We start from the raw sequence: 17751 nt of genomic DNA on the forward strand, positions 1-17751 counted from the left end.
GACACCTAATCTGCCAGTGTCCTGGTCTTGAATTTCACAGGCTACAGAACTGTGAGAAAGACATTTCTGCTGTTTAAGGGCTACCCAGCTTGTGTTATTTTGCTATAGTAGCCTGAACTAAGACAATAATCATATAATTATAAAAATGTTGATAAATTTGCCTTTTTATTTTCCCTAAATTTATACTTTCTATTGTGTTTTCTTACATAGGCTGTTAAGGCCAAAGCAATGTTATATTCTAGTTATAAAGGAGTATTCTTATCTCATTCTCAATTTTACTGGTAATAATTCTAAGTTTGGTACTGGTTCATTGTTTGGGACTTTTTTTTTTTAAGATTTTATTTATTTATTTATCAGAGAGAGAGAGAGGGAGAGAGGGAGAGAGAGCGAGCAAGCACAGGCAGACAGAGTGGCAGCCAGAGGCAGAGGGAGAAGCAGGCTCCCTGCCAAGCAAGGAGCCCGATGTGGGACTCAATCCCAGGACACTGGGATCATGACCTGAGCCGAAAACAGCTGCTTAACCAACTGAGCCACCCAGGTATCCCTGGGACATATTTTTGATCATGTAAGAAGTACTAGTATGTTCATATGCCTTTAAGTTTTTGTTATGTTTTGCTTTGATTGGAAATAAGATTTTTTTAAAAACAATGTTTCTTATTATAAACATATGTAATATACATTTCCACTTAAATTCACTTGAAGCTTACAGAAAATAACCAGAATATAAGCTATTTTTTAAATAAAGGGCAAACATACTCATCCTTCAGAAGTTCGGAGGTATGATAATAAGGTTCTGTGAAAAAGCAACAAGACTGGTACCAGCATTTTGGTTACAGATCAGGTTTCTTTCCCAATACCTTTACATGAAAAATCTTCATGCAATAAATTTTCAATTCCCAGAAAACAGAAATAGATGGAGCCATAACAGTCTAGCACAAGGGGGGAAAAACCTGGTTCAATAAGTGAGATTTGTCCTGTTATGGCATAATTTTAATATAGTAGTAATTTTTTATGTTTAAATATTATAGTGTTCCATAGAATCTAACAATGTAACTCAAACTAATTTGTAATTTTATTTTATTTATTTTTTTAAAGATTTTACTTATTTATTTGATAGAGATCACAAGTAGGCAGAGAGGCAGGCAGAGAGAGAGGAGGAAGCAGGCTCCCTGCTGAGCAGAGAGACCGATGTGGGGCTGGATCCCAAGACCCTGAGATCATGACCTGAGCTGAAGGCAGAGGCTTAACCCTCTGATCCACCCAGGCGCCCCTAATTTGTAATTTTAATACACTTATTCTTTTAATGAATGTGCAGAGAACTGGATCAATTCTCCATTCAATGAACTTTTCTTATATAGATGAAGGAAGAGAAAAAAGTGTGAGTTAAACAACAAGGACAATATGTCCCCTGAATTAGACTGATATTTAGTAAGATTTCTGTTATTTAGCAATGATTTTCCTAACAGAGCACATTTCTGAAATAATAATGAGAAATATTGGGATATATAATTAGACAATTTTTCACTCCAGCTTCTATTGTTAAAGATTACCTCTAATCACTAAATTGAAGGCGAAGTGTAATTTTTTAAGAGAATGAACACTAATTTAGATCATAATTTTCTTGACTTCTCTTGGCCTCTATTTTTCACTCTATAAATAAGGGGGTGGGTCCAGATGCCCTCTAAGATATTTTCCAGCTACCAACTTCATTTCGCTACCTATTTTAAAAGTCTCTAATAAATAGTTACAACTGTATATTAAAAAAAGACAATCTGGCAGTTTTTAGTCTATCCTGTTTGTATGTATGCATATAATAAAAATTGACCTTAAATCTGTCGTCTGATATATATTTTTTGCCATATTGCTTCCTTTGTTCATATATTTTTGCTATACGGATTTTTAAACTTTAAATTGTATATATTGACACTTCTTTATGGAAAACTGGAAACAAAAGTACACATTTAAATTTTGTCCCACTTATTCTTCTCTATAGCCTACTCTTTTATCTCTATGTTTTATCATTTTTTAGTCCTTCAGAAAGTTGCCTTCAAAGTCTTGAATTTCCTATTTAGGTTTCTATGTCTCAAATTCTTCATTCTAATATCTGTGAACTTCCTGCTAGGAAAAATGAAGAAAACAGTATATCTACATTTCTTTTCGTATCCTGGCCCACCCGCTTATTTCCCAACTCTCTTCTTGCTGTTCTTTATAACATTAGTATAACCGACATTCTTATCTAAGTATTTCATTGTTCCTTTTATTGTTAAGCAGACAAGAAGAAAGAAGTGATAACAGCTACAACCCAATTTAGATGATTTAGAACAGTTAGGACTTTTGAGCTGATGAGATTTAGAAGAGCCTTTTGGACTTTGAATTGATGCTGTAATAGGATGAGACTTTGCATTGGGATGGATGTAAATCTTTGGGAACCAGAAAGCAAATTGTGGTAGGCTTACCTATTCTAATTGTGGTAGGCTTACACATTCTAATTCCTGGAACCTGTGAATATGTTATTTTACAAGACAAAATAGACTACAGTTTTTTTGTGTTTTTTGTTTTTTTTTAAGTTACAGGGCTTGAGATGGGGAGATTATCTTGGATTGTCTAAAGTAGGTGGGTCCAATTTAATCACATGATGTCGTCTGAGCCTACTGTTGCCACGTAAGTAGAAAGTTTCTCAACTAAGTAATGTGGGTGGCCTCTAGAAACTGGGAATGACCTTCAGTCATTAAAAATGACTTATAAAAAAATAAGAACTTTGATCCTACAATCACAAGGAGAAAAAAATTCTGCCAGGAACTCCTATATAGCAGGAAACAATTCTCCCCTAGAAACTCCAGAAAAGAATGCAGCCAACTGCTTACTTGATCTGGTCCAGTGAGACCCACAAGAGATTTCTGATCTTACAGAAATGTAAAATAATAAATGTGTGTTGATTTAAGACACCAAATTTATGGTAATTTGTTAAGGCAGTAAGGGAAAGGTGGAAACTGTCCTAGTTCATTTTAATTCCTTCCTTATATTAAGAGCATTCCACTCATGTAATCTCTACTTACTTCTTGACCATATCAGGATCCTATTAAGAGGAAGAAGTGAGTGGTAGGGATAATAGACAGCCATGACCAGTGTCTGCCACAGATAACTAGTCCCCCTGATTTGGTTTATATCTCTAGTCCCACCTCTCAGACTTTCCCCTCATGCTTTATAACCCAGCACTTCTAATCTATGAGATTATCTTCAGTTTCTAGGCTCTTGGTAATTCAGTCCCCCCTTTTCTGGAACACCTTTAGCCAATTGCTTCATAATATCCTATTAACCCATCTCTTGGCTCCCTTTCACTCTCCTACTTCTTAATGCATATTCTTTCACTAAGTCTTCTTGACTTCAAGATTACATTACAGTGTTTATTCAGTTCTGCGTCTGCCCTTTATTCATACACAATTATGCTTTTGTTAAACCTAAAGCTAGCCAGTTATTTCACTAGCAGAACGAGTTTATTTGGGAATAGCAGAGGAAGTACAATTCAGGACAAGCAAACTATAGTGAATCATAGGCAAGTCCAGAGAACCAAATGAGAGAGGTTTATTTCTATGGAGGACGGGACAAAACTGTGAAGGACTTTCCTGAACAACAGTGCATTGGAGTGGAGTGAGAGTTTGAACTTTTCTAAAAAAAAAAAAATTAAACAATTTTATTTGAGAGAGTGAGAGAGTGCGTGAGTGATGAAACGTGAGTGTGGAGTGGGCTGCAGACTGGGGAAGAGGCAGAGAGAGAAGCAGAGGGAGAGGCAGAAGCAGACTCCCCACTGCAGACCAGGGAGCCCAAGGTGGGGTGAGGGGGTTCCATCCTATGACTCCAGGATCATGACCGGAGCCTGAACCAAAGGCAGATCTCAACTGACTGAACCACCCAGGTGTCCCTAAAGAGTATGAACTTCTCATTGGCTATTCCTATTTCTGGGCAAGGAGAAAAGTTTACTGGGGCAGTAAATTAAGCTTCTTCCTGCTCAGGATGCAAGGTATGGCTCCCCCGTCCCTCCACCCTGCCCCACCCCACCCCTGCATGCAACTGACAACTGGTGGTAGTCCCAGAGAGCTCCCCCTTCAAGGCTTCTCCTGCTCCATTTGAGATGCTATTTCCTTTATTTTCACAGTATACACCATAATAAATTATGTTTGTGTTTACCTTCTGTCTCTCCTTCTGACTGTTACCCGTGGCTACCGCTATGGTCAAATGTTTGTTAATATGATCATTATACCTAATAATATTCACGACTTGAGTGTTTGAATTATGTGTTCTTCATAAAGAAATTATACTGAACAGTACTCACTATAGACCTACACACACTTTTCATAGTTTACATTATGAAAGTTGTTTTCAATGTACAAAAGTGGAGAGATTATAATTAATCCCCATTACTTATACTTCAACTTCAATAACCATCAATATTCTCATATACATTTTAAAATCAGAAAGCCAGTAGTATGTATCCCAGCAGCATGACCTATTGTCAACAGGGATTGTTTGACTTACATCTAAAATGAGGAAACATATTTCAATTCTCCAGGATTATAGTTCTGGGGAACTTTAACAGCAATGACAGGCAAAACACTCTCAAAAAGAACCATGAAGTACTACCAGTGACCAAGAAAAAAAAAAAAAAAAAGAAGGGTCTCTGTATTACAGACTAGAATCTGAAAAACAAGTGTCCTGGATGGCCATCACGTGCTACAGGACTTGTCCATGAAAGCCATTCCTGCCAAATATGACTTAATTCAAGAGAAAGCTCAAGCATTTTGTTTTCGTTTCCGATTACAACAGCTGACTCCAGTATTAGCAATTGAGAAAACGCGTCTCTGCTCTCTTGGATAAATGACATTCGCTGAAGATTGCTTGAACTCATTTATCCCAAAACAAAAGCTGCGGGCTGATGATGTCATTAGAAGTTAACAGGGCTGTCCCTCCGGACTTCCTCTGCGCCCGCTAGGAGGTAGGGGCTCTTGCAGGAAGGCTGGAGGAGTGTGAGGTGTTTAGAGGAACCCCATCCAGAACCCATCCAGATCCCAGGCAAAGGAGCATTCTTTAAAAGGTAGGAAGAACGAAAAGACAAAGGCTCTGAACCTAGGCCTGGGATAGGAACACGGCTTAACAAAAGTGAGCACCTAAGGTTCCTCACTCTCCCTACCTCGAATGGAGGGTGGGGAAGAGGCCCGAACTACACTTCCCAGAATGCAAAGCAGTGGGGCGGTGCTAAAGAAATGGTGTGTTTTTACCTTAACGTGGCTCCAGGAGCTTCGGGTTTGATTATAAATTGCAGTCGTTCTTCTTGGCTCTCCTTAACCTCAGCCTAATTGGCTCCGTAGTAGTGGCGTGGGCGGGCGCTCAGACGTCACGGGCAGCGGTTGAATGGAGGCTCTCGGCCCCGCGACCTGACGGTAAATGAAGTCCCATCTCTGGTCAGAACTGTAGCTTCTCTAACTATGTTGGAGCAAGAGAACTACATTACCCAGTAAACCTCGGGCCTGGGAGACGGCGTGGGGGCGGCACCTCACGTCTTACAGTCATCCCAAGCCTCTCCGGCGGGACTGTGATGGCTGGAGAGATGACGATCTTAGGTCAGTGAGCAGGGGTTCCTTGTGGTTGTTGTGGGCATCGGCGCAGTTTGGGGAAGGCCAGGATGGGCGTGGGTGGTTGTCACTTCCTGGATGCAATTGGCGCAGTGGGAAGGATTCCGGAAAGGTGACTTAAAGGCGGTTTTTGGTTCTTCGGGGCGCCAGATTGAGGGTCGCGTCTAGAAACGGTCTGGCCCAGAGTAGGCCATGTGGGGCCGGCGGCGACCCTCCGCGTACATCCCAGGGACATCGGGCCTCGGGAAGGGTTCTTTTCGAAAGAACGTTGATTTTGAGTCGTTGGTTGAATTGGGGCCTTTGGGAGGCTGCAAGAACGTGCGTCTCCAGGACCCCTTTGTAGAGGAAGGGGGAGGAGCAGTACCGGCGGCCTGAGCTGTAGACGGAGGGGATGCTGCCTTTTGAGAGAGCCAGGCCTCTTGGAGGTATAGTCTGATGCACTCTCCGCCAGTCTGGGTTAGTAATCAACCCTCCCCGAGCGAGAAGATCATGAAATGTTTCTGACGTTCTCCACGTAGGAGCTAGAGGAAAGTGGGGTTGACACTTGATCGATCTTTCTTTCTTTCTTTCTTTCTTTCTTTCTTTCTTTCTTTTGAGTTATGTGTTGATGAGGATGAGCTCACAATTAGTCAAGCAGACTCCTGCCAATTGACGTTTTGGGTCGTATGTAACATATATGGACATAGTCTCCTGAAACCAAATAACAGATTAGTTGTAAATTCGATGTGGCATCTTTCTTCATCCCTATCGATTACGGTCTGCGTGGCTTTTTTTCGAATTTGTGTATGTATGTGTGTGTGTTTCTTTAAATCATTATTTGTTGAGCATCTGCTATGTCCTAGGAGCCATTCCTAGTGCAAGGGATACAACAGAGGATAAAACCTGCCTTCAGGGAGCTTTATGTTGCATTTAGGGTTAGACATTTATGGTTCTCCTTCCCTAAATGTTAACTTCTGCAAGAAGCATTTGCTTAATTCGTATTTAAATACAGAAAAAGTTAATTGTTTCTGTTAATTAATTCTGTTGTAAAGTAGCAGTTTCACATTTAAACAACTTTCAAAATAATTTTCCCAATTTATCCAGTTCATTCTTTTGAAAGGTAAAAGAACATGAGGGGATAAAAAGTTTTAGCCCGGGGTGCCTGGGTGGTTCAGGGGGTTAAAGTCTCTGCCTTCGGCTCAGGTCATGGTCCCAGGGTTCTGAGATGGAGCCCCGTGTCTGGCCCTCTGCTCAGTAGGGAGCCTGCTTCCTCCTCTCTCTCTGCCTGCCTCCCTGCCTACTTGTGATCTCCATCTGTCAAATAAATAAATAAAATCTTAAAAAAAAAAGTTTTAGCCCTTCAATAACAGAGTTTTTGCTGTCGAAATTCTAATAATGGAGTTTCTTTTTAATAATGATAAAGCTGTCTATAAAGCTATGAGATCTAAATATTAATTGATCAAGAAATTGAATTATATCTATATTACATTTATCTAGTTTTTGGTAGAGATAAATGGCTTTTCCTGTCAGCATCAGCACAATTATTTAAGTTTTTACTTTATATTCACCCATAGGTGAAGTACTCAGACATACAACTACAGGGTTTTTTGTTTCTGTTTTTTGGGTTGTTCCTTCATTTTAACTGTATTATAGTCATTTTGCATTATGAAAAACTTGATGTCTGAGGGAAGTGTTATCTATAGTACTGTAAAAGAAAATATTTGAGAGTGCATTAGTCTTGTTTCAAAGAGTGATATTAAAGAGACTTTGCTATAGTAATTTAGCATATTGTACTAGTTTAATAAAACATATTTTAATTTGCCTGTATTTCAGGATCAGCTGTTTTGACTCTCCTGTTGGCTGGCTATTTGGCACAACAGTATTTACCGTTGCCTACTCCTAAAGTGATTGGCATTGACCTTGGTACCACCTACTGTTCTGTTGGGGTGTTTTTTCCTGGTACGGGAAAAGTAAAGGTCATTCCGGATGAAAATGGGCATATCAGTATACCCAGCATGGTGTCGTTTACTGACAGTGATGTATATGTGGGTTATGAAAGCTTAGAGCTGGCAGATTCAAATCCTCAGAACACAATATATGATGCCAAGAGATTCATAGGCAAGATTTTTACCCCAGAAGAGCTGGAGGCTGAAGTTGGCAGATACCCATTTAAGGTAAGTGATTAAGCTAAAATCTATTGTAATTTTAGTTCAGCATACTGTTTCAGTTGATGCCTTGGCCTCAAGTTAAAAACATTCTGTTTCAATTTACTTAATCTGCATGGAAGCTACATTATAACAAGCTGTCCTACAGCAATTCCAGGATGAGTTAATTCATGGGCTCCACAGAGCTACTATGTTCTTGCTCTGCCATTTTCCAGAATATTTTCTCTCAGAGTATCTGCTTAGCTTTTTTATCACTGTAGCAAGAAAACTGATGAAACCCCATGAAATATGGTTGGATGGAGGCATGATGGATGTCTGCTTGCCTGCCTGCTTAGCTCTTCCTTTGTAGCAAGAAAGCTAATGAAGCCCCATGTACTATGGATGGATGGTGGGTGGATGGATGGATGGACAGACAGATGGATGGCTAGATAGGTGGATAGATGCTCTCTGTGTTAGGATAATCATATTTATATACTTGAAAAGAGATCATAGAGGTATGTGATTTTATGACTTGTTTGAAATTCAACAATATGACATGGTTCCTTAGAATGATATTTGGAGTTTTTTAAGTTTCTGAGTGTTGTGATTTTTGTTGTTTATGTTTCATGTGGGATCTGATAGGATAGTGTCTTTGGGCCTCATTTTAATAGTATCTGTAGCTTGTTTTTATTTTTCCCCAATAGGTTGGTAGATGGTCAAGTTTTCATCATTGAAACTGATGAAACCTAATTATGTAGTCTAGAATGATGGGGGTAAAATTCTTATAATTTCTTAGAAGACTGATTCCCTTTACTCTTGATATGAATAGTCTTTGATGAAAGTAGGGTAGTATGTTTTAGAATTAACCTAGTTTTTTAAATGCACAACCACATTAGCAGGGATAGTGACCTAATACATGTTTTCATGGAAATATGAATGTAAATGATATTTTATTCTTTTTTTTTATTTTTAAATTTTTTTTAATTTTTTTAATTAACATATAATGTATTATTAGTCCCGGGGTACAGGTCTGTGAATTGCCAGGTTTATACACTTCACAGCACTCACCATAGCACATACCTTCCCCAATGTCCATAACCCCACCACCCTCTCCCTACCCCCCTCCCCCCGACAACCCTCAGTTTGTTTTGTGAAATTAAGAGTCTCTTACGGTTTGTCTCCCTCCCAACCACATCTTGTTTAATTTATTCTTTTCCTACCCCCCAAACCCCCCACATTGCATCTCAACTTCTCAAGTGATATTTCATTCTTGGATAAGAACATAATGAAGTACTAAATTATTCTTGTTAATATGTTCCAGAGCATTTTTTCAGGTATCTATTATTTTTGGAATCAAGTTAACTAAATAAAAAAGATCCTAAGTCAAATACATGATCCAGCAACTTTTATTCCTTACATATTTCATTTTTTTTTCTTTCATTCATTTAACATATATATATATATATTAAGAATTTTCTGTCTTGCCTTCATATGCTTGGTGATGGATTATTTTTATTCTGCTGTTATTGTAGGTATCACTTTATGGATTTTTAAAGTATGGCTTTTAATAACTTCTAATCTTAGTAAATGATAGATTACAAATAAATGATCTTATAAAGTTTTTCTTGTAAGTCTGGTGTGTGTGTATGTATTTAAATATATGTGTGTATGTATATATGTATGATTTTACTTTTCTTTCTTTTTTTTTTTTTTTTTTTGGCAAATCCTATTCGCAGGTTTTAAACAAAAATGGAATGGCTGAGTTTTCTGTGACAAGTAATGAGACCATCACCGTTTCCCCAGAATACGTTGGCTCTAGACTATTGTTGAAGTTAAAGGAAATGGCAGAGGAATATCTTGGAATGCCAGTTGCCAATGCTGTTATTTCTGTACCAGCAGAATTCGATCTAAAACAGAGAAATTCAACAATTGAAGCGGCTAACCTTGCAGGTAATTTTACCCTTGCTTGAGCTGTATTTTTCCAAAATGTTCTTGGGTTGAAAATCTTCTGTAGTAAGGTGTATCACTTTGAAAACCACCTAACTAAATAAGCCCAAAGTGGGTAAATTAGGTGGATTTTGATATGTTTACAAACAAAAATTAAGAAAACTCTATAGCAGGGCGCCTGGGTGGCTCAGTGGGTTAAGCCGCTGCCTTCGGCTCAGGTCATGATCTCAGGGTCCTGGGATCGAGGCCCGCATCGGGCTCTCTGCTCAGCAGGGAGCCTGCTTCCTCCTCTCTCTCTGCCTGCCTCTCTGCCTGCTTGTGATCTCTCTCTGTCAAATAAATAAATAAAATCTTTTTTAAAAAAAAAAAAAGAAAACTCTATAGCATAATGTGAGTTGCAACATACTGTGACAATTGCCAGTCAGGTAGGCCTCTAACAAAGGCTGAGAACATGGGCGCATGTTAGCAATGAGGAATTTTTTTCTACAAACTTTCTTTAATGTTCAGATGACTGAAATATTTTTTTGAAAATCTGAGGTAGAAGAGAATTCATTTGAAGCCATTAAATATTGAGTGCCTTGGTAAATGAAACAAATAAATCTCTGTTCTCACGGAACTTATATTCCACTGGAGGGAAACAGAAGGTCTCTGTTAAAGATAAGTATGTTCTGGGGTTTCCTGCTCTTAGCATTATTGACATTTTGGGCTAGATAATTCTGAGTTGTGGGCAACTCTCCTGTACAGTATCGGTCAGTTAGCTCACCCCAACCTTGTTAGGTGCTAGCAGCCCTCTCCTCTCCAAGTAGTGACAACCTTTTGTCTTCAAATGCTTTCAGATATTCCCTGAGGGGCAAAATTCCTAAGGGCAAAATTGCCCTGGTTGAAAACCGTAATAGAACGTATATCAGAAAGTAACATGCTATGGAAGAAAAAAAGAACAGAACTGGAAGAGGATTGCTGGTGGTGATCAGGAAGTGGGGGAACTTGCAGGTTTTAGAGTGGTCGGGTAGGCCTCCTTGAGAAAATAACGTTTAAGCATATTTGAAGGAGACGACGAGGTTGTTAGCCAAGCTGATGTATAGGGGAAGGATGTTGCAGGGGAGAGAACAGTCAATGTAGCAGCCATAAAATGGGAATTTGCTAGTGCTTATGAAGATGGGAAGTTGGTCAGTGTGACCAGAGCGGAGTGAGCGATGAGGTCAGAGAGCTAAGGGAAAAGGTATGAAAGGTTTTTAAATAAATTGTTCAGAATTGGAATCGTTTTTTATGGCTCCTGATACATAAATGCCATATTACTTTCCAAACCACTCATGACATGTGACAGTTGGGTAAAGTAGGAAGTTTGTGCAAAGAAATCTAATCTTTTTTGCCTAAACTTTTTCACTGTTTTACATTACCTTCAAGATCAGATTTGCTATATATTTCAGATTTACATTTGAGAGTCTTAAATTTTAAGTACTTTTTTAAGAGTCATTGTACCAATTGGAACCCTATATGGTCTGTGGTGTGAATGGGAGGGTTAGAGAGGAATCAGTCTACATCTAAAATTTTTTTTATGATCTCTTCTGTTTACTTACCTGCTTTTTTTCAAAGTCACTTTAAAAAAAAAGAGTGTAGTAAGTTTATTTCATTTCCACAGCAATTTATTATAGTACATAATGATTAAAGTTTTATTACTCTTATATTCCTAAGTAAAATGAAAATTAAAAGGGGCTAGGATTTTTTAAATTAAATATTAAATAATCCAGAACATAATGATATATTCCACTAAATCTGGGCTTTTCTCATATCAATAACTTTTAAGATGATTTTAATGATTCCATTTAGAACAACCAATATTTATCATTTCCCATTTCACTATTTTTGATGGGTTTGTGACTGCTCCCATTGTTACTCAGTGGAGTCCTTGTCACATAAAACATACTAACATGGTGTGATGTTGAGTGGGACGGAGTTTTGATCATGCTGTCCTCTGATGACTTGTTCTTCCTTCCAACCAATCTTACAGGACTGAAGATCTTGAGAGTAATAAATGAACCCACAGCGGCAGCTATGGCCTATGGCCTCCACAAGGCTGATGTCTTTCATGTCTTGGTGATAGATTTGGGTGGAGGAACTCTAGATGTGTCATTGCTGAATAAACAAGGAGGAATGTTTCTAACCCGAGCAATGTCTGGTAAGAAAAATACATGGAGACTGAAATAGGTTCAGATGTGCTTTTCTTAATTAGCCCACCTAATGTGTTGTGTTGATTTTAAAACTTTTTTTAGGGGGTACCTGGGTGACTCAATTGGTCAAGCATCCAACTCTTGGTTTAGACTCAGGACACAATCTCAGGATTGTGAAATCGAGCCCCGTATGAGGCTCTGCATTTGGTGTGGATTTGCTTGAGATTCTTTACCCCTCTGTTCTTCTCCTTGCTCGCACGTGCGTACGCTTGCTCTCTCCAAAATAAATCAATAGAAATAAAAAAACAAATTTTTTTTCTCACTATACTTGGACTTCATTTTGGTGGTCTGTATATGTGATTTTATAACCACCATTTTTATATATAATAACAACAAAAATTGAAGTCTAAAAAAAATGAGCACCCTATCAAGCAACTAAATACATTGCCAGTTGTAGCTCACTGAGCCAGTAGGACTTCATGGCTGTGGTGAAGGGAACAGAAAGCAAGAAAAATCCTTGAAGTATTTACCCTAAAGATACAAATGTAGCGATCCAAAGGGGCACATGCACCCAAATGTTTATAGCAGTAATGTCCACAATAGCCAAACTATGGAAAGAACCTAGATGTCCATCAACAAATGAATGGATAAAGAAGATGTGATATATATACACAGTGGAATACTATGCAGCCAGCAAAACCCCCGAAATCTTGCTATTTGCAGCAACGTGGATGGAACTAGAGGGTATTATGCTGAGTGAAATAAGTCAATCAGAGAAAGACAATTATCATATAATCTCTCTGAAAGGAGGATTTGAAAGGCAGGACAGGGGGGTTATGGGGGGTAGGGAAGGAAAAAATGAAACAAGATGGGATTAGGAGGGAGATAAAGGGTAAGAGACTCTTAATCTCACAAAACAAACTGAGGGTTGTTGCGGGATTGGGGGGAAGGTTAGGTTGGCTGGGTTATGGACATTGGGGAAGGTATGTGCTATGGTGAGTGCTGTAAAATGTCTAAGAAATGTCACAGACCTGTACTCCTGGGGCAAATAATATATTATATGTTAGTAAAAAAATGAAAAAAGAAAAATCCTTTAAAATGAAGAGTGATCAATTTATTTTATTTGATAACATGTTTTACAAAATATGTTTAGAAAATTTAGTAATAGTGTTCTCTAGGAAATTATAGGATTTTGTATTCTAAATCTTTTAAGTTTTTTTTGTTTGTTTTTTGTTTTTAATTTCAAGAATGGAGGCTGTTTGAAAAGTGAAGCTATAAGTTATAGGTTGTCTAACTTTAGCATTTTTCTTTTTCCTACCTGGACTCTTTAGAACCAAATTCAATGCCAGGGATTTGTATTAACATTAATCTTTTGCTTTTAAATCTCTCTCTCTCTTTTTTTTAAATTTTAGCTCTTAAGCAAGCGGAAGGATCGAAAGAAAAAGATAAAATGGCTACTGTTACTTTTTAATTATAAAGACTTTTTTTTCCTCTTGAGAGTAATAACATTCAGTGTTTTTAAATTGCTATTAAAAGCTAATCTTTCATCAACTTTTACCTTTGGAAAAATTATTGGATATCGTTAAGCGATAGTTCCTTTTTTTATTAAAAATTTTTAACCAGGGGCACCTGGGTAGCTCAGGTAGCTCAGTGGGTTAAAGCCTCTGCCTTAGGCTCAGGTCATGATCCCAGGGTCCTGGGATCGAGCCCCATATGGGGCTCTCTGCTCAGCAGGGAGCCTGCTTCCTCTCTCTCTCTCTCTGCCTGCCTCTCTGTCTACTTGTAATCTCTGCCTGTCAAATAAAATAAATAAAATCTTTAAAAAAAATTTTTTTAACCAGATATCCATTGTTTTTAAATAATACACATTAGAGTTAAAATTATTTTAATCCAATTATTTTACATCAGTCTTTGTGTTAATAAAATCTAAATAGTTAAGTACGTTAAGCAAGAGATTTGTTATTCCTAGTATATTGTTTTCATACATGCTACAGAGACATATATGTGTATATATATATATACACACACACGTACACATACAAACACATAAGTATAACATGCCTTTTTATTTCTAACTTAGGAAACAATAAACTTGGAGGACAGGACTTCAATCAAAGACTTCTTCAGTATTTATATAAGCAGATCTATCAAACATACGGCTTTCTACCCTCTAGGAAAGAGGAAATTCACAGATTAAGACAAGCTGTGGAAATGGTCAAATTAAATCTGACTCTTCATCAGTCTGCTCAGTTGTCAGTATTACTAACAGTGGAGGAAAAGGACAAGAAGGAGCCTCAGAGTAGTGACACTGACCTGCCAAAGGACAGATTTTCTCCCGCTGATGGCCACCATGTGAACAGCATGGTTAGAGCTGGGCTTTCTGAAAAGAAGAGTGGAGAAAGTCAGGTGTTATTTGAAACAGAAATATCACGGAAGCTCTTTGACACCCTGAATGAAGATCTCTTCCAGAAAATACTTGTACCCATTCAGCAAGTATTAAAAGAAGGCCACCTGGAGAAGACGGAGATCGATGAGGTGGTTTTGGTTGGGGGTTCTACTCGTATTCCTCGAATCCGCCAAGTCATTCAGGAGTTCTTTGGAAAGGATCCCAACACTTCTGTAGACCCTGACCTGGCAGTGGTGACAGGAGTGGCTATCCAAGCAGGGATTGATGGGGGCTCCTGGCCTCTCCAAGTCAGTGCTTTAGAAATTCCCAATAAGCATTTACAAAAGACCAACTTCAACTGAATCATGGAGGGATGATGATTTGTGATTGTCTGATGAGCGCTTCCTCTTTATCACACCACCTCCAATAAAGAAAAGTCTCTAAAATACTCATTTACCTGAAAGGTAGCATTTAGATACACAGAATTTTACATAGCATTTGGTTTTAGGATTAAATGTGACCAGATTGAGCCTACGTGATTTTGGAGAGCTCTCATTCCAGCAAATACTTTTCACATGATAGAGTTGAAGTAAAACTGTTGCAGGAGCATAGGTGGTTTTGTTTTCTGGATTCTGTAAGTAGATAATCACATGCACTTAAAGTGACATTCTGTAAACATTGCCTAGTGCCAATATTACGATTCCCAGTTCTTACTAAATTGTATTAGCAGGAGCTGGTAATTGATTTACTTGGATATCACATGTAACTATTAGTTTGAACCATACTTGAAGGACAGTATTGGTGTCAGGTTTTTACATTGGCTGGGAGATAGCAGTATTAGGAATATAAGCTGCATATATAATGTTCAGTAATGGCCATATTATGTAATAAATTTACTTTCACAAATTCCATTACGTGTCCTATTTACATAACCTGCATTCTTCAGATTTTTAAATTATTTATTGTATCAACTTTCTTTTTAAAATAGCTACAGATTTATTCAGGTGTTTCAATACCAGACAGTAAATGTAACCAACGTATATTCTAGTTCTTTGGTTGCCTTCATCATCTTTCTCTGCTTGGATTTCCATGATTCTGCCTGATTAAACACAGTTGGGGGTTATTTATTTCATTTTACACGTCTTAATGTCACAATAAAGCCATCATTACTATCTATTCTTTGTTACCCAAGACCTTTGCAGACATTGTAAAGTACCAGTAATTAGCCACAGTATTTATGGTTTTGTTTCTTTATTTTCAGTAAGCCGGGGAGCATGTAGCTTGAGTTTGAACTACCCAATCATACTTGATTCAGTTTTTACTGAGATTTTTTTTCCATATATTAGTTTTGAATGAGGAAAACATGCTCACTTGTAAAATCTTTATTGTTTCCCACTATCGTTTTACAATAGTCACAGTTGGACTGCTTTCAGCCTTAAGGTTAGTATGTGATGCGAGTAAAAAAAAAAAAATTAAACATTGAAAGTAATGTGGCAATATAATGTGAAGGGCAATGTTGAAAAATTTCTACAAATCAGCATTTGTAGCAGTTTTGTTTTGATTTTCTTTGTTTCCTTTTAGAAATGCTACAGGGACCAAGAAAGAAAATGTAGCAAGTCGTTCTGTTACTGTGATGCCCAAAGTTGAAGGTTTTTGTTTTTGTTTTTGTTTTTCCTTAATGCATGCTTCATACTACTATTCAAAGTTATACTCTGGTCAACGTGTTTGTTAATGTAAAAAGTATGTCTGCTTTATCTGTTGTTGAATTTAAAAGTTACTCAATTTCGAATCACCGAAAAAGAGAACTAAGCAGACATTTCAGCAACATCGAACATTTCAGCTTCTCACAGTAAAAAAGCTTAATGTTAATATTTTTTGCAGATCTAAAAAAAATTGTAAGCGATGAGATTGCTGTTAAAACACAATTTCAGTCACATAGTTTTGTGTACAGATTGTCTAGTAAGTAGATAGAAAAGTAAAAAATGTTTGTTGACATATTTTATTTTAGCGCTAACGGAGAAATGCCAAAGATGAATCCTTCACTGCATTATGAAAATATTCAAGTGTTCTCTTGGACTTGACGTGAATCTTTAATAGATTTTAAAATTGGAAAATATCTTTTTGCTTAGGTCTTAAGAGGAGAGTGTTCAATCTATCAAAATCTCCACATATATTATCAGCTTTAACCTAAAGCATTTTAACATTTTTTAAAAAATATCTTGACTCTCTCAAATACATGAGATAGTTCAGGAAGATCTGTTGCCACTTTTTAGTGGAAACAATTTGCAAAACAGGGCAGCTAATCTCATACTGATGTTAGAATTTAAGTCATTTGATCGTGTCCAAAAAGAATGGCAGTGCTGGGATTTGGGGGCAAGAGTTTAGCATATTCTCTCGTATAGTTATGCCTTGAAAAATACAAAGCAGTGTCTATCTTCAATCATACTTTAGGGGCCTCTGTATAAATGGTCTTCAAATCAATGTAGTTTATTTATTTAAAAAATCAAAATGCATCCCAAAAGGGATTGTTTATGCCTAATAATCTTGACGTTTTCCGTAAAACAATACATTTTGGCTGTACATGTAACTAGTGTTTTTTGAAGTGCATTAACTTTTTAAATACTAACTGTTGTATGAGTAGAATATGTGAATGGGTAATTTATTTTGTATCAGGAATGTTTCGGTACTGTGTTTTCACTCCAACCACTGATGTAACAGATGCTACTGTGTATACCATGTACTGAAATTTATATAGTTATTGTGCATAACAGATTGTGCCTCTTAAATTTGTGTGTGTACAGGTAATTCACATTTGAATGTAAATAAATACCACTTTGCAGTTTGTTTTTTAAACTGTGTACTTTCTTTTCCATGCACGGCTAGGCCAGAGTACATTTTTGAGGTTTATAAGTGAAAAGGGAAGCAGGGTCGGCTGATAGGACACTCATGGTGCGTGAGCTCTGTGGCGCTTGCCCTCTCCCCTGCATCCTGACGCTGGGGTTGCTTATGTCCTTTTCCACTTACTTTCCTAATTTAGAGGTGACAGTTCCTGTATCATAGAAGTAGCAGTTCCAGAATTCTGAATACAAATTGATGACCTTTCACTACAACAGAGACCTAAATTAATCCATAGTTAGTGAATAATCCTACATAATAGACTACTATAATCCTTTGGTGGATTCAGTAATACTTCATCATTTTCTAATAAAGTTTGTCTTCTTTGGATAAAAACTATATATACATATTTTATCTATTTAAAGAAATTCATTTGATTAATGTAGTCTTTTCAGATGAGCCCTTGAAGATAGTAGACTTGACTTTCCAATTGTTCCTGTGATTCCTTCATGGTTTTTCTAACCACCATTGCTGAGTGACTCAAATGAGGAAATACAGTGACACTCCCGTATTTAGTTTATTTAACCAACAAAAACACAGTAGCCCACTGAGATAGGCAGCCTACAGTGTAGCTTCCAGTGACCCCTATTTTCTGGTATTCATCT

At 37.5% G+C, this 17751-nt stretch overlaps 1 protein-coding gene across 1 annotated transcript; it reads left to right on the forward strand.

The window, feature by feature from the left end:
* Positions 1-5543: 5543 nt before the first annotated feature.
* Positions 5544-17104, forward strand: HSPA13 (heat shock protein family A (Hsp70) member 13). The gene is made up of 5 exons (XM_044251110.1): positions 5544-5615; positions 7440-7780; positions 9487-9700; positions 11706-11873; positions 13946-17104. The coding sequence occupies exons 1-5, from the start codon at positions 5591-5593 to the stop codon at positions 14611-14613; spliced, it is 1416 nt and encodes a 471-aa protein (XP_044107045.1). The 5' UTR covers positions 5544-5590; the 3' UTR covers positions 14614-17104.
* The last annotated feature ends 647 nt before the right edge of the window (positions 17105-17751 follow it).

Source organism: Neovison vison, chromosome 6 (genome assembly GCF_020171115.1).
Source record: "Neovison vison isolate M4711 chromosome 6, ASM_NN_V1, whole genome shotgun sequence".
Lineage (NCBI taxonomy): Eukaryota > Metazoa > Chordata > Mammalia > Carnivora > Mustelidae > Neogale > Neogale vison.

Coding starts and splice junctions, on each gene's coding strand:
- HSPA13 (XM_044251110.1), top strand. CDS start 5,591: ATGGCTGGAGAGATGACGATCTTAG. Junction 5,616..7,439: donor TGGAGAGATGACGATCTTAG/GTCAGTGAGCAG, acceptor CCTGTATTTCAG/GATCAGCTGTTTTGACTCTC. Junction 11,874..13,945: donor TCTAACCCGAGCAATGTCTG/GTAAGAAAAATA, acceptor TTTCTAACTTAG/GAAACAATAAACTTGGAGGA.